Below are 21594 nucleotides of genomic sequence, written 5' to 3'. Positions count from 1 at the left end.
CTATGGTGTAGAGGTGGAGCATAGTATTACTATCGAAGCTACGTGTGAGTTTATCCAAGTTGATGACAAAATTAGTGTCTATTCTAATGATCAATTAGTGAACTTACTAATTGAAGTCCATAAGAGATCTTAGTATCGAGTTTATATGTAACTAGTTGAGAGTTTTCATGAAGGGGAAATATTAGGAACCTATTTATAAATAAATATAATATAAGGGCCAGAATGTAATATTTTAATGATGAGTATTATACAAATGGGTAGAAGGGACTATTAAGCTTAATATTTCCTAATCTGCATTAACAGGTATTGAATTATTAATTTATCATTCTAGGACATCAAAACAAAACAAAAACAAACTGAAAACTTTTTTATTTTCAAATGAAATTGAACCAATAAACAATTATAACTGAATTTTTAAACTTGGTTCAGAATGATTCAATTAGTTTGTATCGATCGGATGCCCACCCCTTGGTCTTAGATAACTTTTATTTAGCTAGATGGTTAGCTTGAGCTGGAATGATGTTAACCAGTATGAGGATATTAAAAGATGTACCTACTGCAGGTAAACAACTGGCTCAAAACGTATACTATTCAAAAGAATAACTGCACAAAGAAAATAAAGCTCAAGTTTGTCTATTTAGAATATATAGGCTGAGTCCTTTCTTAAAGAATTTAAGTATTTGACATGAGTATCCAATTCAACTTAATATGGATATGTGATAAGACTGAGTCCTTCCCAAAAAATTAGCTCTCTTGATAAGGTGGTCATGCTATCCAACTTAACAATGCCAGTTTTAAATAGAAGTATGTAGTTTCTCCAGTATTGAGAATTGACTTAAATTTAGCTCTCTTAAGTTTTTTTTTTGTTTTCCCCTGTTTTTGGAAGATGATGATAATTGAAAAATGAATTGGAGTGAATAACAATATGAAGCTAGTACTATGAAACTTATTGACTATTGTCTCCACAACGTGAATAACCAGCTAACTATTCATTCTAGATTATGTTCATTTATTTACATGAACCAATCAGCAACGGATGACACTTCACCCTATGAAGCAGGAATAGATACAAGGAAAATTATTTATCCATCAAGTGCTAAGGTAGATAAAATGTTTGCCCATTTCAATATAATAGCAATCTAACTTAGAACCTTCATATTGACACCAGTTGGGCACATACTTTAATTCAAAAGGCCAAGATCAATTATTACCTCAAAACATAACGGATCTGCCTTAACAGCTGCTTTATACCTTAGGACCAACCAAAGATATAATAGTAAGAGAATATTGCAGTATACGCACAGAAATTGTAAGTTGGAAAAAAAAAAGATGTAATAGCTTAAAGACAATGAAAGGCAGTTTGCACAAGATTCACTTTTTAACAATATTGAGACAGATGATCAATGTAATAAAACCAACTAGTATAGTCTAAAGAAGACTCATTATTGATTAAATCTAAGATATCAAACAAGTGCATAAAACATCATAACAGATGAAAGAAGCAATAAAACAAAGTACGTTGACATTGTCGACAAAATGAAATATGCATAAATGAAGTCAGGTGTCAGTTTCCCTCTTTTAAAATGATAATTGCATATACAATCAGGTTGAAGACAAAAAGTGAGGCTGTATTTAGTCCCTAAGCTCCAACCCCAGTAGTGCTTCAGCTCTTTTCACCAATTAATGTGCACCATTGACAGTTCAATGTGTTCTCAAGTGGAGGTGGTCAAAATTCCCTCCTTCAAATCCCCTTACATTTCCAAAGACCTAAATTTACCTCTTTTTTATACAAGAATAAAGTATTCTAAACAAAAGCAATTATCAGTTCCTCACCAGCATAAACTATTTAAGTATTCAGCTAGGGAAAACACAATATTAAAATTTGCATTAACCATAAGAATCTTAGACCATAAATGATGTGTGTTAAATAAATTAGACATAATGGAAAATATCATCCAAGGCATATCTAGCCATATGCTTTAATTTTCAATAACATACTTCATTAGCCTAAATAAGACAGCTGGGAATCAAAGCTTAAAAACCACTCTGAATAAGAGCCTTTGCCTGGACTGAACTAGATGGATTACAGCAGCAGAGCAGAGGAGCAAAACTTGGATGTAAGAAGAGAAAAAACATAGAAACAAGATTAATCAATATTTGTGATCTGAAAATTAACATGAACCTTCGTCCAAGTGCTACCAACATTAATCATGTCTGATATATATATATATATATATATATATATATATATGAAATCTAAAACTCCCTGCCAAGCCATTTCAAAATACTTCACAGATATAGAAATTATAGGATCTCTCAAAAAACTTAGCAATATATTAATTAATTATTAGAATTCACAGACGAAGTGATAATCATCTTAGTATGCACCTTCCCATGATAAAAAGATAATCTTTCTGTTTCACCATGAAAAATGGGATTAGAAGCAAGATACATAGTAGTATGATTATCACAATATAGCTTCATTGATAAAGTAGAATCATATCCAACATATTCATCAACATTTGAGCTAGATAAGTTCACATGTGCCTAGAGTTAATTTGCCTTGGCACTTGAACTAAAGTTTGTTTCTTGATCTTCCAAGATATTTGATTGTCTATTCTAGCATAAATTGATTATATGTGCGAGTCTACACAAACTGTATCTGTATGCTGACATGGAAAACTAACACAGCAGACTTCTAGAAGATTGTGACAGCTAGATGGGTCCCATGTGTACAATCTAGATGGAATTCAATGTAAGAACAACGCAATCCATGAATCTCCACCAACTCTACCTAGTGTATGGTCCCTAGAGACTGATGGTGCACCTTTCTTGAGCCTATTAAAATAGTCTATCCATCATAGAGATCCTGCACAAAATTTTCCTCAGCCATTACAGCCTTTAGAGAGCTTACACCATCTGTGAGAGCGAGAAAGAGAGATAGCTTTTTATTGGAAGGGACAATAGGAACCATGCGCTCAAACCTTACACCAAGCCAAGTCTCCCCTCTTCAGACTAATCCTGGCAAGGCTCGTCAAGACCCAAGCCACCTCAGATTGAGGGGCATCACCCTGAAGCAAGCATCCAATTCTAATCTACTTTGGGAAAACCCTCAAGCCATCTACGGTCCCCCTGCAGAGACAGGTGTCACTTCCAGTCAGAGCACAACTGCTAGGACACACCAAACTTGTACTCATCTAGCTACATGCTCTCGTTGTAATTTGATCTAGAGTATTAATAAAATTTTACAAAATGATATTATGTGTTGCATCCTGATCATAATAGATTTAGTGTCATATGTGAGAAAAGCACACACACTTAGGCATCGAGTCATAAAGAGAAAATAATAGATGATGATCAAATCAACCAAAGGCCCCAAGGAAAAGAATATATTGTGGGATGATGAATGTGGCTAGAGGGGGGTGAAAAGTCATTCGTGCACAGAAGAAATAAAGAACACAATAAATAAGAAAAACACAAGTCCACTATTTTTTCTCCTTGCCGAACACCTTCCAGAGAAGGCGAAACCTCTTAAAAGTCTTTGTTCTTACAACAATACAAAAGTACAAAAACCAAGCAACAATGATGAAAGTGAAATAAATAAAAATTACAAATGAAGAACGTGGTTGCTTGATCGCTTATGATTGCTCTCTGAAAGTCCTGAATGCAGTAGCACTATTCCTGGAAGAACAGAAGCAATTCTTGATTGATTGTTGATTAAATGTATGTCTAATGATTTTACGGTCTCCTTCGAAGCCCTTTATATAGTGGCTTCACATATGTTCTCATCTATCAGACTACTTATCTGTTCTCCAATTATCCTTTCTCTAGTCACTTGCATCCTGTTTCAGGTCCACCGAAGTCTTTCCAGTCAAACAAAAAACCTTTTCGATCGCTTGGAATGTTCTCTACGTAAGCTTCTCCATTTAGATAAGCTAAGCTTTCTAGGCTAATTAGATCTTCCAATTGAGTGGATCACTTTATGATCGCTCGGATCCAACCTTTATCTCTGCCATGTCATTTCTTGGACCGAGTTTTGAGCTTATTGGATTCTAGTCGCCTGGATCAATTCTATGATCGCCTGGAGATACGATCAACCATAAACTCTTCTGATCACCGAAAAATAAGATTTCCTAGTTATAAAATAAATTAGTCAGAACAAGCATACAACACATAAACATGTTGGTTCGACCAACCCACCTGATATCCGTCTATTTGACCTACCAAGATTTCTTACCTACTTAGTATTTAATCTGTTTGACATACTAGGACTTCTAGCTTACTTGGTATTTGGTGTATCTAATCTATTAGGACTTCCTACCTGTATGACATCAATCTGGTCTACTTGACCTACTAGAACTTCTACACTTGCCTAAAGTTCACTCTTCCAAGACTTCCACACCTACCTAGAGTTCACTCCTCTAGGACTTCCATACCCACCTAGAGTTTACTCCTCAAGGAATTCCACACCTACCTAGAATTCACTTTTTCAGAACTTCTCCACTTGTCAGGAATCTTATCACCTTTGACCTGCCTAAACTTCCTCACTCATACCTAACCTTAAGTCAACCTTAACCTGTCAACACTTCTTATCAACCAAGTATCTAGTCAACCTTAACTCACTTAAACTTCCAAACGTCAACACTAATTAGACTTCTAACTAATGTCAAGTGTCTAGTCTATCTAACCCATTTCCACTTCTCTACTATCAAGCATCCGATCAACCATCAAACATATTGATCAAATATCGAAATCTTATTCAAACTTTATCAACTTAGACCAGAGGTCAATTACATCAACAATCTTCCCTTTTTGATTTTTGATAATATGTTTAAATTAGGTTAGCCCATTAACCCAACTCTTCACATCTTATGCAAAAGCATAAATGCTTAAACCCCTTTGGCATACATCAAAAAAATCACCAAAATTCATGCCTAGTTTAAGTATAGGTTTCTTACTTACAATTTCCTTTTTTTTAATAGTGTCCAAAGCTCAACCTTGAGCTTATCACTTAAACAAGGTGGTTACCTCTCCCTTTTTCCAACCCTCTATTAGACTAAGGACTTCCCTTAGTTATCACACCAACAATATCCCCTTCACCTATTCTTTAAGAAATTCTAACTTTCATGGCATCAGATTAAAAGTTCAACATTGAACCTTAACTTCCCCTTCAATTCTTCATTCTTTCGTTTTCAAATAAGAACGAAATTTCCCTTAACTTTAAGAATTTCCTTAACTTTAAACATTAAATACTCCCCCTTAACATATTTTTTAGAGAACATTTTTAAACCATTCGAAAAATGTTTTTAACAAAATTTGAAACATTTTCAAAATAATTTTCAAAGAAAATTTAGAAAAAAACAATTTGAAAATTATTTCTAGAAGAATTTAAAATTTATTTTTTAAACATTTTTGAAAAAGGTTTTCAAAACAACTTTTGAAAAAAGTTTCCAAGACAAATTTTCAATTTTCAATTTCAAAATAAGTTTTTGAAAAACAATTTTCAAAATACTTTTTGAAAGATTTCTTCAAGATAATTTTTTAAAAAATTTCAAAAACACTTTTTTGAAAAATATTTTCAAGAATATTTCCAAAGCCATTTTCAAAACTTTCTGAAAAATATTTTCAAAACCAATTTTCAAAGTCATTTTTCAAAAATAATTTCAAAATAACTTTTTGAGAAAGTATTTTCAAAGCCATTTTTCAAAAATATTTTCAAAGCCTTTTCGAAAATATTTTTATAGCCTTTTTCAAAAACGCTTTTTGAAAACAATATTTTCAAAATCATTTTCAAAGCCCTTCTCGAAATTATTTTCGAAAAAAAATTTAACGTCTTTCAAAAAACTACTTTCAAAGACTTTGACAAAATCACTTTAGGAAATTTTTAAAGTCTTTTTCAAAAAGAATTTTTCAAAATCATTTTCAAAAACTTTTTAAAGTCTTTTCTTGTAGAAAGACCTTCATCCTTGTTCTCCACTAGTCGAAATCATCCAATCCAAAGGGTTGTAGTATTCTGGTGTCGTAGCCAAACTCATTTGTGAACTTCATGAGCTCTGGTGAATTCTCCTTCTTCTTCCTCCTTTAATCTTGTGCTCAAAAGGTTGTTAGTCCGATCAAGAGCCCACCTAGCTCTAATACCAATTGTAGGATCGTGTACACGACTAAAAGAGGATGAATAGTTATTTGTGTTTTCTTTTAGTTGATCGTACCTATCTACAATCATTAGTGCACAGCAAAATAAAGAAGACATTAAATAAGAAAAACACAAGCACACGACACTTGATTTTTTACGTGGTTCGGAACCGCAGGTTCATACTACACAGCCTATGAATCTCAATGCAAGTCCACTATTTTTCTCTTTATCGGACACCTTCCAAAGGACGGAGAAACCTCTTACAAATTGTGTTCTTTCAACAATATAAAAAGCAAGCAACAATAATGAAAGTGAAATAATAAAAATTACAAAATGAAAAACAATGCTTGCTTGATCGTTGTTGATTACCCTTTGAAAGCCCTGATGCAGCAATACTCTTCCAAGAATGAACAAAAGCAATTCTTGATTGTTGTTGATTGAATGAATGTATATGTTGATGATTTTCTGATCTCCTTGAAGCCCTTTATATAGTGACTTCACTGATGTTCCAGTTGACCAGACTACTTATGCGATAGCCTGGATGAAATATTATCCGATGACCATTCTTCATTGGTTATCCCTTTTCCATCACCCGCATCAAGTTTCCAATTGACCGAAATCTTTCCGATTGCAAAAAGGAAGTTGTTTCCATTGTTGTTGGCGCTCACAGAGGTAGCACTAGAATAGGCCACATAGTGGAGTGTCCACATGTGTTGTTTTTGCTAGCAAGGTTTGCATAGACAACATTAGAAAAGGTACAAGGAACATTGTCAAGTAGAAGGGAGAAGCATATGAAGCTTATGGCATCAAAGGAAGGCTCAAAGAAAGTTCTTGAACAGAGGTGGTCTCACTAGAAGAAGGTTCGAACTCGCATAGAGAAGCAAGAGATGTTAGTGGATCACTCACACAAAGGCTCATAATAGATCACTTGCAAGGAGGTGAGTTGCTTTGATTAGCTCACTTGCATGGGGGTGGGTTGCTTGTACATGATAGGTTGTGCAGAGGTGATGTTCATAGTAGCTTTTGCATGAGGATAAGAGCCCAAGTAGAAGTTAAACTTTGGGGCATTAAAATAGTATGTCAAAGATAGGAAGAAGATGATATCCCAAGATCATAGCAATTTTGATAGCATGAACGAGCTAATGGGAAATTATTTCCTTACCTTGAGAGTCCCATCTACCTATATCTATATTTATATTATGTATAACTAGAACTCTAAGTTCATAGTAAAGGCCAACAAATGATGATTTTTTTTTAGGCTATTTGCAGCTCCATTATGAAACTCTATTGGAGTAGTAATAATTTTGTTTAGCAATTTTACACCTACACCATGCGGTATGTATAACTAGGTCCTTGGTTCATAATGAAGGCCAACATGTGATTTGTTTTAAGTTATTCAGACAATATTATGTAAGATTTTGTTTAGAGCATTTGGAGCACTAATACATGTGGCAATTCTGTGTTTTACACTCCATGTAATTAGGGGTGTGATCCAATCATCAATCCATTTCCTCTATGCAGCTCCTTATGAATTCAAGGAAAGTGATAAATGACTACCATTCAACCAGTTGGTGTGTTTTCAAATGAAATATTTTGTTCAAGACAAAAAAAGTAACTTCAAAGATTAACCAACGATTAGATCTTTATTCAACTAGAACAAATTCTAATGCTGATTTATTTAAAGGAAAGCACCTTACTGTACATCAAAGGCTTACTTCAAAGTCTAAAAGATGAGAAATTATTCCCATTTCTAGCCTGAGATACAAGTCTTTGCAACTTAAGAAAGTCAGTAGATAGAACATACAACAAGACAACAAGCTGTGCAAGTAAATTTGAGAATAATGCTCTCACCATTGTCTGGCTTGAGCACGATTTTCCAAAGCCTCATATGCCTTGCCTCGTAAAAAACAAATTGCAGAGATAATCTGATTCAGAAAAGACAACTTTAGTGAGGGATCGTAAAAAACTTAGCATCCAAAAAGGCAGAGGCAATTCAAACTCAACAAAATTGTTGCAGATTCAAGTCTTCGGAAATCTGAAGCAAACTGATACAAACAATACAAGTGATATACACAAAAACATTAGGATTCCATGGGCAGGAAATTTTTGGAAAGTGAGAACTACTTAATCTTCATTTATCTGCATGATTCAAGTGTGAAAACCCCATTCCTTTTGAGAATAGGATTCCTACAGAATCATATGTACGAGATAAAAATCAATCACAAAAAGGGACAACATGGGTGAATCCTCAGCTTTAATACCTAATCATCTTTGAGCAGTCAGTCATAGTCAATTAACCTCGTAAGTAAAAAAATTTGGTTAATTGAACTCATAATCAAAGAATAGCATCTAATAAATTGATCATTACAATGGTGAAATAAACCTTCAACTAACAGCTTCCAGGTTACAACAATAGTATTAAACTTCATAGAGAATCTGGACAGATTACCATTGAATATTGACATTGGATATGGAAAACCAAGTTGAAAAGCACTATGCAGCCAAACTTGGACCCTGGATTTTGGAAAAAGAATCTACATGGCAAGAATAAAGATAAGCAGAAACTATTGAGTATGAGGATGGTAGTGGAGGCAAAGAGCCAAGGAATATAACTAACAAGCATAGATAGAAATATCGTTATCATCCATCAATTACGTGAGGAGAACTACAGTGATTGATTTTGAGATGGAGTCTGGCATCTAAGCAATTGGACATCAGTTAGATTTGTGATACCTTCCCAAAATACTTTTAAGGCAAAGTCTCTGGAAATTAAGGTGTTTGGTAAATTTATGACTAAAGTTCTTTTACTCAAATTACTATATTCTCAAAGTTACTTTTTCAATGCAGGTGGAAGTGTGCGTTCCAAAAGCTAACTTCCCAAAATAATTTTTAAATACTCCAAAGACTCGATGTATAAAAATTGTGTACAAAGTTAATATTAATATAAATATTGATAATAGTAATATAAGTATAATTTTATTTAACTTACGGTTAGTATTTGAATCAATATTTATTAAAACAAATAAATTAAATATAAATTATTATTTGTATGTTAAAATGTCTAAATTAAAAAAAATCAAAATATATGCATTGTTTAATGGGGTAAACATAAATCATTAAACATAAATCAAATGTTTAATAAACTAACGAATATATGTATTATTTAATGGAGTAAACATAAATCATTAAAATAACGATAAAAATAAAAGTTGAGATGTAAATATATAATTTGTTTAGAATTAATTAATGATAATAATTATTCTGATTCATTGGTATATTATCATTGTATTTTAAGTGAAAAATGCTTTCTAAACACACTTTCACCAAACACTATAGGCTGCAAAGCAATTTGAGATATGGACTATCAAACACTAAATTTAGCACAAGTGCATTTTCTAAATGCATTTTGAAATGCAAATGTAATGACAAACTCAGCCACCACATTATAAATAGCATATCTCTGATTTTTTAAAGGAGTGTATATACTTCCCAAGGTCAACTACAATGCTCTTTTACAATGGATAAAGTGAATCTGGATTTTAAGTATTTGGCATGTAGGTTTAATTTAAAAGAAAAAAGAATTACCATAGAATAACTTCAAGAGGCAAAAGCCAAACCAACAATTTCTCAATAAGTTACTCTCATAGTGTGAGGTGTGATGTACCAAGATCTACCCATTCTTTTTGAGGAATTTGATAATCATGCAGATAAAAATCTTCTGAGGTTGAATGGAGTTTTCGTTTCACTCTCACAAAGTTGGAGCAAAAGAAGAAGGTGAATTCCAGCCAATTTTCAATAAAAAAATAATCACTCAGATTGTTCTAACTTCCACAATGCACACAAGCTAGTAAACCAATGAGAAAAATGAACATGGGGTATCCTTGAAACTAGACCTTGAACAAGCATTCAATAATATGAAATGAGACTTCCTCCTAAACTTGTTCCAGGCAAGTGGTAATTATCCTCTTTGGATCGGTATGATAAAGCTCATTTTGGAAACTGGTCATTCTATGGTCCTCTACTAAATGGTTTCCAAGCATTTTTCTCTCACAAAGATCAATTTCCTTTAACTATTAATCCCCTATATGATCTGTTTGGCACAACATTGCTTCAGCCACACGAGGCTCTAATCTACCTTTTGATTGAGAGTGATCCAACATGCCAGGTTCACTAACATGAAGTTTGTGGATGATGATTTGGTTGTCTTATAAGGAGAATGGATAACCTTAAACCTTAAGTTTATCATGTTAAAGTCAAATCACTACTAGATTGAAAGTTTTCATTAATCCAACTTGGTGCATATACTGGGGATTGAAACCAGAACCCAAGAGGTAATGAAAAGTTTCCCTATCACATTTCTGGATTTGCTGCTTCTTGATGCTACTTCCAAATACTAGATTGGAATTCTGTTATTTAAGAAAATGGATCATTACATTACCCTATCCTATGGAAGATGAAGTTCTAGCAAGGGTGGAACAAATCCTGTATTGTTAGCTCCCTCTCTCAGGCCATTTAATTTCTCAAGCCAAAATGGGTCATTCAAGATAGAATGCAGATGGTAGGCATCCCATTGGAATGATGACAAATAGTGCAAAGGCATTCAACCTTTAATAAATTGGTCACAAGTGATTCTCGCATAAGACAAGTCTAGTGGTCAAAGGACTCAAAATCCTGGTCATAACATTGCCAAACTAAGTAAATGGTGAATGGTCGTGAAAAGATAAACTACCTTTGACAGTCAGATACCTGAAAGGGCATACTTATCCAGGAGAAAATGTTCTGACTATCTAATTAGTCATGATTCTACCACATTTGGAATAGAAATTCTTGTTGCTCAAATCTGAAACCAATATTTTGGCTTTGTTCATGTTGCTAAAAAAAATGGTTTCCAAGACAAGAGGACAAGTTTTAAATTTATTATCGACAGTGTGGTGTGTGATCTACAGGAAGCATGGCAAAGAGCATAAGAAATGCTTTCCCTCACAATAAAAGGAATTTTAGGAAATAACATCTCACATTAATTTCGTGATCTTCTCCGTCTTTATCCAAGTACATTGCAGTCCCATCCTTTTGTGAAAGAACATGTCCATGTTCATCAACTTTAGCATTACCAAGCATAGCAAGACATTGATGCCATTCTTTCAGCTCTTCCTAAATAAAAACAAAGTAAAGTATATTCAGTTCTTCAGAATGCTCCATTAGCAGGAAAATGCACATACATTTCAACTGTTAAAATTTGTTTCCTAATTTCAGTAAATGTATCAGTCAGTTAAAAAATTTAGAAACCTAGATTGTGAAGATTTATTTATGATATGATAAGCAAAAGTGTCAGATACACGATAAAAGTTCAGTCAGATGAAAAATATAGAAAAATAGATTGTGAAGATTCATTTATGATAAACAAACATATCAGGAACAAGATAACAGTTAACAAACAATACAAAAGCACCTTGATGTCAAAAATGTCCAAAGGAAAAACACCAATAAAATGCAAGAACATTAAGTTTTGGATATGATATCAAACATAAAGAGTTAGGCATAGAATATTCAAAAGGTCTTTAAGTAACTATATATAGTACCAACCTGTAATCTTCTAAGCAGTAAATGAAAGAAAACAGACATCTAAAACTTAATATCTAAAGCACATTAACATCCAATTACATAGGTTGTTCGCTCCAATGAGATATTGATGATAATATTTCAATCAAGCTAAGAGTCATGAAATAACATTTTTGTTTCTCACAATATGTTTTAGGTATAATGTCTCCAACTATCCCTGCCCAAGTGATAATAATTGGTTATACAAAGGACTCCCTGGACATAGTCCAAACCACTATATAGTTTGCCCTCATTTGTTCTTTAGATGAAGCATTCTTAGGCATTGTTAGGTTTGGAAAATTTTCTAAGAACGTTTTTTATTTCTTAGAAAATAGATTTGGAAGTTGAAAAGCGAATTAAATAAATATTTAAAATTGACTGTTTTGACACATCTAAATTTATCAGAGGTGAATAATGTGATAAATGTTTTTTCCAATTTTTGATACCTTTATTTTAGTTTAAAAATTTGCAAACTGAGATGAAAATTTTTTCCAGCACCAAAACAAGACTTTAATTGTTTGAGAATGCCAACATCTCCATTTCATCTTTTATAGGAGTGGTGCATTCATCTCAACATCCTTAGCACAACTATAGTAGGAATACTCATACGAGATTATGCACTTGCTTGAGTAGGTACCATGCCAATATCAAGGTATAAAACACTGAAATAATTGATTCATATATTCAGTTCAAGAAATTTTGGACGCCTATTACACTAATGTCTAGGCTTTGACCCAACAAGCCCAATGTAGGTGTTGATTTCAAGCTAACACCATTACTCACCCATGGCAAAAATTGGAGATACAATTGTCTGAATGGTCCATAGAAATCCATGTTATTCTAGTACCTAATTTACTCCTCGAATGTTACATCAGTCTAATAGTAGATCCAGAAGAAACAAGCAGAAGAAGTATAATTATCATGATTTAGCCTCCTACATAACCAAGAGCTGATTGGGATAATGAGCAACACTCCTGTTCTGACAAGAGTCAGGGATACAAATACAAACACTACACGTTAAATAAGATAAAATTTAATGAGAATTATCCAAATTCTGAAAGGTCGACAACTTTGAGCCATCTTGAAAAATGGATTGCATAATGATAACACCATCAAATTTTACATATTAAGGATCAAACTGCTGGTGATGACAAAAACGCACCAACAAGGATATAACACAGACATTACCAGCTCACACCATCCGTATCCAAACCAAATAAATCCATGAAAGAAAGAAACACTGGGTTTACAAAGAAGAACTATCTGAAAAACAAAATGCCTCGAAGAATGAGATGATGCGAAGAAGAGGAGTGAGTGTTAGCAAGTGTTTACCAAACATTTGGCAGCGAGATAGCGAAACCGAAGGTCGCGTAGGACGATCTGAGAGGAATTAAGAAGGTGGAGGGCACGGCGGTACTGTCGACCTAAGAAGAGCGCCTGGGCCTGCATGTAGATGTCGGCAGGATCACCGGTTGCCACCGCCACCATATCAGAGAAGAAGATGGCTGACGAGTAGAGATGCTTGCTGACGCAGTCACGCACCACTCCTCGCATCCTCTCCACCTCCTCCTCCCTCATCTCTCTTGCTTGCCTGCTTTCTCCTCTCCACCAAATCCAAAATCCAAATGAGAGGGAAAGGAAGACGGGAATTTGGATCAATATCAGCAGGGAGTTAGGGTTTACGCATTCGGCTTTTCATTTCAAAAAGTAGGGTTAACTGATCTGGCCACCATAATTCATTTGATAACGGTCCCAAAATAATAATAATGGGATTTTTTTCCAATATATACAGAGAGGCGGAAAAAAATATTTTAAAATACATAAAAGATCATCCCATATTTTTCATACTACAAATATCTTTATTACACTATTATTATAGTAGTTGATCCCCGGAGATAAAACAAAAAAAAAAAATAGATGACTCAATAAAGTAATCATAATGGAATATTTTCAACCGATTGGATACTAATTGTATCAGTCTTCAAAAAAATCGAATGTTAGTTCCCGAATCAGCTGATAAGAGTCGAACATCAATTCTCGAGTAAAGAGGCCTTCGAGTAGTAGTATGAGACTTAAAGAAAAAAATGTTAAGAGGACAATTGAGTTGGAATTCAGCTTGATCACTCTATCATTCAAGTCAAACTTTTAGAGGTGGAAGAAATGAAAGAAAATTAAAAAGTAGTAAAACAAAAAGTGAATTCCTCAAGATACTATAATAGGGTTTGTTCTGGTTGAGATCCGCTCCCGGACACATCACCAACTACCAGTCTTCAACACCAAAGGAGGGGATCTGAGAACACAAAGAAAGCGTGAGAAGGAAGGTCAGGGGTGCCCTGACTTGACCACTCCGACGCCCAAGTCAGCTACTGGAGAAGACGAAGAAGAAGGAACTACAGTGAGGTATTGTATGTATGCATGTGAGCACGCACGTACCTGAAGAAGGAGAGGAGTGATCTTTATATATATACGAGAGGAAAAAGTTACATCCCATCTTAATTAAAGTAGATGTCCCGTCATTGATTATGATATTGTCAGCAAGATATGGAATGATCAGAATGAAAGTCTCATCGTTGACTTACGATCGTAAGGTCATTTCGCACGTGGGTGTCAGGGCGGCGATCATAAATAAGAGGTGTGGGACTGTCAGAAGAAATGATGGGAGTGATTGAGCAGGGCACCGAGAGGTAAAATTCGTATGAATCGAGTCTAGACCGAGACGGTGGAATCTGACTGACAGAGAGGAGTCGGCGCAGAGTCAGGAGTCGCCCTGAGGATTCTGTCTGAGGATTCGGCCTGAAGACTCTACCTGAGGGCTCGGACTCGGCCTAAGGAGTCTGCCTGAGGAGTCTATCTGAGGACTCTGCCTAAGGACTCAGACTCGGTCTGAGGAGTCTGCTTGAGAATTCGGCCTGAGGACTCAGCCTAAGGACTTTGCTTGAGGATTCGCCCTGAGGATTTGGCCTGAAGAGTCTGCCTGAGGATTCGGCCTGAAGAGTCTACCGGATGATTCGGCCTGAGGATTTGGCCTGAGGATTCGGCCTGAAGAGTCTGCCTGTGGACTCGAACTCAGCCTGAGGAGTCTGCCTGAGGATTCGGCCTGAGAACTCGGACTTGGCCTGAGGACTTTGCTTGAGGATTCGGCCTAAGGATTCGACCTGAGGAATCTGCCTGAGGATTTGGCCTGGGGACTCTGACTCGGCCTGAGGACTCTGCCTGAGGCGGCTGACTCCTTACTTAACTTGGCTGACTCCTTGCAGTGCTTGGTAGAGTGGGTTAGCATCAAAATATGAGTTTGACTGAGCGGATAGGACTCGGGTGGTGTGTCTTGGTTCGATTATAACACCCATAACAGGGTTTAAAAGTACCTTAACAGGGATAGGAGGTACTTCAATCAGAATTGGAGTTGGCAATGTTTGACATCATAGTATTTCTTCCACGGTCGTGGAGACAAGTCAATCCAAATTGCTCCTCATCATGATAATAGTTTCTAGACTTAACATAACAACCCGATCTTTTTCACTAGCATATTCTTAGTTTTTTAGATATCTTCTGTTGTCTCTCATCTCAACGTCTTAGTTCGGATTTTCTCACAAAACGATGTCCAAATGTTCCAGTCTAAATACGTGGCCAAAGGCAACAGAAGAAATTTCTATGGAAATTGACCATCTCTCGTATTCAAATCAGAATAATAATTATTACAACATATTAAAATAAATTATTTAAAATTATCTTTATTTTTTTTTACGCTTCATGTGTTTAAATTGTCCTACCTAATTCTAATAGTAAACTACTTTCTGTTGGTACTTTAAATGGATGAATCTATAATGTTGATCTAATAGTTGGATTCAATTAGTTAGTTCGACAATGAGTCAACTACTTAATTCGATAGAGCTCGATATAACGATGTGGACTTTGTCCTGTTTATACTCTCAACACACCCTTTCGGATATCAAAACATCCCTTTGGAAAATATACGTACCCTTTTTGATATCATCATTACCTACTTAATCTAAACGATCGTCAAGTATCCCTTCAGATATTAACACATCATTTTGGATAAACTTATATCTACAGATAAAACTCATAAAAGTAGCGAGGTCAAGGCGAAGGATAGACTTTTTTTCTTTAAGACGATATTAGCCCACCTAAATGCTTACAGTTTATCGACAATTGTCTTGAAAGAAATAACGAACTACGTCTCGAAATAGAAGCACTCTAAATTTTAAGCTCTATCAAACTTTTGAAATCTTTTCTTCTGAAAAAAAAAACCACTACAAGAAAACAAGACTTCAGAAACAGATTTTTAGAACGGAATTAAAATCTGTTTCAGATTTACATAAATTAGAAACGGATTTGCTACAAAATTATTAATTCGTTTCACTTTAATAAAATATAGCATTTGGAAAAAAAAATTGAGATGGAATTTAAAACAAATTTGATATAAAATTATATATAAATATTTATAAACAAAAATAAATATGAATTATAAACAAAATTTGAGACCGTATGATTTCTGTAAAAACATCCGTTTAAAATTTAATAAAAATTTAAAATAGAATTAAAATCTGTTTCAGATTTAGATAAATTAGAGATAAATTTGCTACAAAATTACTAATCCGTTTCACTTTAATAAAATATAATAGTTGGAAAAAAATTGAGACAGAATTTAAAACAAATTTCATATGAAATTATATATAAATTTTTATAAACAAAAATAATCAAATTATAAACAGAATTTGAGACCGTATGATTTCTATCAAAATATCCGTTTAAAATTTAATAAAAATTCAAGATAGAATTAAAATCTGTTTCAAACTTAGATAAATTAGAGACGGATTTGCAACAAAATCATTAATCCGTTTCACTTTAATAAAATATAACATTTAGAGAAAAAAATTGAGGCGAAATTTAAAATAAATTTGATACGAAATTATATATAAATTTTTATAAATAAAAATAAATATGAATTATATATAAAATTTAAGACCATATGATTTCTGTTAAGACATCTATTTAAAATTTAAGATGAAATTAAAATCTATTAATTTCAGATTTAGATAAATTAGAGACGAATTTGTTATAAAATTACTAATCCATTTAACTTTAATAAAATATAATATTTAAAAAATTTTGAGATAGAATTTAAAATAAATTTGATATAAAATTATATATAAATTTTTATAAATAAAAATAAATGTAAATTATAAATGAAATTTATGACCGTATAATTTCTGTCAAAACATATGTTTAAAATTTAATAAAAATTTAAGACAGAATTAAAATCTATTTCAAATTTAGATAAATCAAAGATGAATTTACTATAAAAATATTAATTCATTTTACTTTAATAAAATATAATGTACAATAAGAAATTTGAGACAGAAGTTAAAATGAATTTGAAATGAAATTATAAATAATTTTTTTAATAAAAATAAATACTAATTATAAACAAAATTTAAAACTATATAATTTTTATTAACAAATCTATTTAAAATTTTTGAGATAGAAATAAATCTATTTTAAATTTATATAAATTAGAGATAATTTTTAAATTAAAAATAAAATTTGATTCAAATTTATATAAGTGGAGATGAATTTATTATGAAATTATTAATTTATTTCACTTAAAAATTTGATTTATTCTTCTTTATTATGAGAAAAGTATAAATTATTACTACTAAGATAGTACAAAAACTAACCAATTGAGTTATGATCACTCGCTTCTGGGGTATAGTTGAGTTTGTTACGACGAAGCAGACTTATTGAGGTGAGCAAGGATCGAATTTTAGTAAAGTCAGAAATTAATTATTTTAAATATTTCTAATTTATTTGAAATATGTGATTGTGTCTTATAAACTAATATATAGATGAGAAATATATGAATAATGTATAAACTAATGACGATTTCATAACAAAATTAGAGACAAAATTTGTATTTAAAATTAATTTTATTTGGTAAATTAAAAACAGATTTATAAATAAATTTTTAATCCATTTTTAAAATTAGAGACAAAATATTTCTGTCTCAAAATTAGTCACAGGGCTTTTAGTAATGGAATTTTGAGACGAAATATTCTGTCTTAAAACATTGTTTAGAGACGGAAAAATGATTTTCAGACATTATATTTTTTTGTCTCTGAAACTCTATTTTCTTGTAGTGAATTGAAATCTTGAAATCTCGAAACTCTTAAGAGAGAGAGAGAGAGAGAGAGAGAGAGAGAGAGAGAGAGATTAAGAGTAGATTTCACAACTTGAAAATTTGAGTGATTTGGCTGGAAAAATCAATGTTTCTTTTATAAGAATGAAAGGTTACTCTTAAGAGGTAAAGAATTTCTTCCAAAAGGTAATTCCATGAAAAATCATGGAATGTATTTTTTCACTTAAATATTATCAATTATCATTATTTTGATTAATCAATAACATTAATTAATTAAAATAATATTATAACTATGATTAATTTATTATAAATATTAATTAATATTATAATTATCTTTTTAATCAATCAATCAATGAAATTAATTCAAATTTCACAGTCCTCAATAGTCTCACATATGGATTGGAGTTCACTTATATTAATTCAAGTTAGCATCAATATAATATAATCACATTCATAAACTCAACGCGTGTACGAATCAAAATTTCAGTACGATCATACTATATATATCAATCCTTCATAAGATATTAATTTCTCATTCATTCAAAAAATTAATTTTTGATGATATATTCAGGAAATAACAGTCTTATCCTTATTTAATTTATTAATTATCAAAATCAAAATTTCCAACACTTTCTTCCTACTTCATGTATTAAGTAAATTTGAAATACAGTTTAATTTACATGTACCGAAGTCAATCTTTAAAATATTTATCCCATTTAGAATTCCGATCCTCTTTACCTTTTGTTGATTGTTGTTCGTGACTTTCTTATCCAACTACGTACCTTAGCTATCTTCTTTAATCTTAGCCGAACCGTCGGCGCGTAGGACCGAGAAGGTTGTTGAAGTCTGGAGTATTTAGCCGTCGGCGCGTGAGGCCGAGAGGGCTCTTGCTTTTATCTTGGCCGAACCGTCGGCGCGTAGGGCCGAGAGGGTTGTTGAGGCCTGGAGTAGTTAGCCGTCGGCGCGTGAGGCCGAGAGGGCTCTTGCTTCTGTCTCGACCGAACCGTCGGCGCGTAGGGCCGAGAGGGTAAAAAAGACTATTGTGCAGGATCAGAGAAGCGACATACGCTGTCTTACAATGTACAAAAAGAGGGGGTGAAGGAGAGGAGAGGATTTAGCTATAGAAAGGTCGGAGGTGTTGGGCGTTCCACGGCCGCTTGAGCTCCTTCCCATGTTGATCCGCCAGGTAATATGATCCTCCATCTATCTTCTTGGTGACCGAGAATGGTCCCTCCCATCGGGGCTCTAATTTGCCGACGTCTCCCATAGGGTTAAGTTTTTTCCAGACTATGTCCCCTACTTGAAATGATCGAGGGAAGACCCTTTTGTTGTATGCAGTGCTCATGCGCTGCCGGTAGGCTTGAAGTCGGGTGTGGGCTATTGCCCGGTCTTCACTGATGAAATCCAGTTCTAAGAGGCGTCGTCCTGCATTATCTTCGCTGTCGGTGTAAGCCTGGACCCGGGGAGATGGCAAGCCAATCTCTACAGGAATCACTGCTTCTCCTCCATATACCAGGTGGAAAGGAGTCATACCGGTACCTTCTCGGGGGGTGGTTCGGTAGGCCCACAGGACGCTATGCAACTCCTCTACCCACCTTCCTCCAGCTTGGTCGAGCCGGACTCTCAATCCTCGGACCAACTCCCGATTCACTACCTCGGTTTGGCCGTTGCTTTGGGGGTAGTAAACTGAGGTGCAGATGTGGAGGATACTGAGGTCCTGGCACCATTCCCGCATTCTGCGGCCTTGGAACTGTCTCCCATTGTCAGATACGATTTGCCGAGGCACACCGTATCTGTAAACAATATTCCGCCACAAGAACTTCAAAACAGCGTCTTCCGTGATCCTGGCCAAGGCTTCAGCTTCCACCCACTTGGAGAAGTAGTCCACAGCCACGAGCAAGAATTTCTTCTGACCTTGACCCGGGGGAAAAGGCCCCACTATATCCATTCCCCATCTGTCGAAAGGGCAAGAGACCGTGGCAGTTTTCAAATATTCAGCGGGCTGGTGCAAAACAGGTTGGTGCCTCTGGCAACTGGAGCAAGCACGAGCGAGTTGAGCCGCATCAGCTTGTAAGGTAGGTCAAAAGTATCCGGCTAGCAAGACTTTCCGTGCCAACGTTCTTCCCCCACTGTGGTTTCCACAGCAGCCTTGATGGATCTCCCTTAAGACATAGTCAGCTTCGTCTGTACTTAAACACTTTAGGAGAGGGCGAGAAAAGACTCTTTTGTAGAGGAGATCTCCGATGAGGGTGAAACAGGCCGCCCTTTGTTTGAAGGTACGTGGAGAACCGGCTTCTTTGGACACAACCCCGGTACGCAAGAAGGAGATAAAAGGGGCTCTCCAATCGATCTGGGAGACAGGCGGCTGGGCGTGATCTATGTGAGCAATCAGTTGTTCTTGTACGGCGGGTTCCTCGATGGTCCATGTGTGCACCGCGCTGACCAATTTGGCCAGCTCATCTGCCTTACAATTATCTGCCCTTGGAATCTTCACAATGGTGACCTCCTGGAATTCGGCTTTTATTTTGTCGAAAGCGACTGCATACCTTTGCAGGCGCTCGTTATGGATTTCGAAGGTACCCTCTAGCTGGCGGGCTGCAAGTTGGGAGTCGGAGTGAATGATCACCCTCTGCGCCCCCACGTATTTGGCGGCTTGCAGCCCTGCTATCAGGGCCTCATACTCAGCTTCGTTGTTAGAGACTCGAAATTGCAGTTTGATAGCCAGCTGTAAGGAATCACCCTGTGGGGATTGCAGGAGCACTCCTACTCCGCTGCAGCTCTTAGTGGCGGATCCGTCAACATAGACCTTCCATGCTTCTTGGTCTTTCGGCCCTTGCACCTCGGTGAGGAAATCTGCCAGGGCTTGGGCCTTGATGGCGGTCCGAGGCAGATACTGGATGTCGTATTCGCTGAGCTCGACCATCCACTTGATCAGGCGACCGGAAGCCTCCGAGTTTGTCATGGCCCTTCCCAAGAGGCTATTGGTGAGCACCGTGATGGGATGAGATAGGAAATAGGGTCGAAGTTTGCGGGCGGTGAGAGTTAAAGACAAGGCTAGCTTCTCCAAGGTGCTATACCGAGTTTCTGCATTTTTGAGCAGGTGACTAGAGAAATAAATCGGTTGTTGAATTCTACCTTCCTGCCGGATGAGTACAGATCCAAGCGCACCCTCCGAAGCGGAGAGGTATATCCAGAGAGGCTCAGAAGTCACAGGCTTCGACAACACCGGGAGGGTGGCCAGGTAAGCTTTGAGGGCGGCGAAGGCCTCCTCACACTTAGGGGTGTAATCGAACCGAGCCGAGCCGAACAGTAAGAGGCTCGAGCTCGAGCTCGGTTCGTTTTTCCTAAGCTCGAGTTCGGCTCGAGTTCGATTCGAGCTTTAATTCTTAAGCTCGAGCTCGGCTCGTAATGAAATTAAATAGTTCGTGAACGGCTCGAGCTCGGCTCGAAAAAGGCTCGTTTTAAAGTTAAACGAACTTAGTTCGAGCTTGGTTCAAAAATAACTCGTTTAAAAGTTAAACAAGCTTAGTTCGAGCTTGGCTCGTTAATATATAATATTTATAATTCATGTAATATATATATATATATATATATATATATTCACGAATCTCTTAACAAACACGTTCGTGAGCCTTTAAACGAACATGTTCGCGAACACGTTCGTGAGCCTTTAAACAAACATGTTCGCGAGCTCACGAACCAAATA

General features: G+C 35.3%; 2 protein-coding genes across 2 annotated transcripts in view; both read right to left on the bottom strand.

Annotated features, from left to right (window-relative positions):
- LOC141824849 (anaphase-promoting complex subunit 6) overlaps nucleotides 1-13422 on the bottom strand; it is a 38735-nt gene extending 25313 nt beyond the window's left edge. The window contains exons 1-4 of the mRNA XM_074712181.1: nucleotides 13064-13422; nucleotides 11150-11284; nucleotides 7985-8058; nucleotides 1212-1251 (exon numbers count right to left, since the gene is read on the bottom strand). Coding sequence (XP_074568282.1) covers nucleotides 1212-1251; nucleotides 7985-8058; nucleotides 11150-11284; nucleotides 13064-13309 — 495 coding nt within the window. The 5' untranslated portion in view covers nucleotides 13310-13422. The remainder of the gene's footprint in view (nucleotides 1-1211; nucleotides 1252-7984; nucleotides 8059-11149; nucleotides 11285-13063) is intronic.
- Nucleotides 13423-19002: 5580 nt separating this feature from the next.
- Nucleotides 19003-20850, bottom strand: LOC141823752 (uncharacterized). Its single transcript, XM_074710999.1, has 2 exons — nucleotides 20006-20850; nucleotides 19003-19921 (listed from the first exon to the last, which is right to left on the bottom strand). The coding sequence occupies exons 1-2, from the start codon at nucleotides 20848-20850 to the stop codon at nucleotides 19003-19005; spliced, it is 1764 nt and encodes a 587-aa protein (XP_074567100.1).
- Between the last annotated feature and the right edge of the window lie 744 nt (nucleotides 20851-21594).

The sequence above is a fragment of the Curcuma longa genome, chromosome 3 (assembly GCF_044706935.1).
Source record: "Curcuma longa cultivar G26 ecotype Majalengka, Jawa Barat chromosome 3, ITB_CL_G26_1.1, whole genome shotgun sequence".
In the NCBI taxonomy this organism is placed as follows: domain Eukaryota; kingdom Viridiplantae; phylum Streptophyta; class Magnoliopsida; order Zingiberales; family Zingiberaceae; genus Curcuma; species Curcuma longa.
Note: the sequence above shows the minus strand (reverse complement) of the source record. Positions and strands in the feature narration are given on the sequence as shown.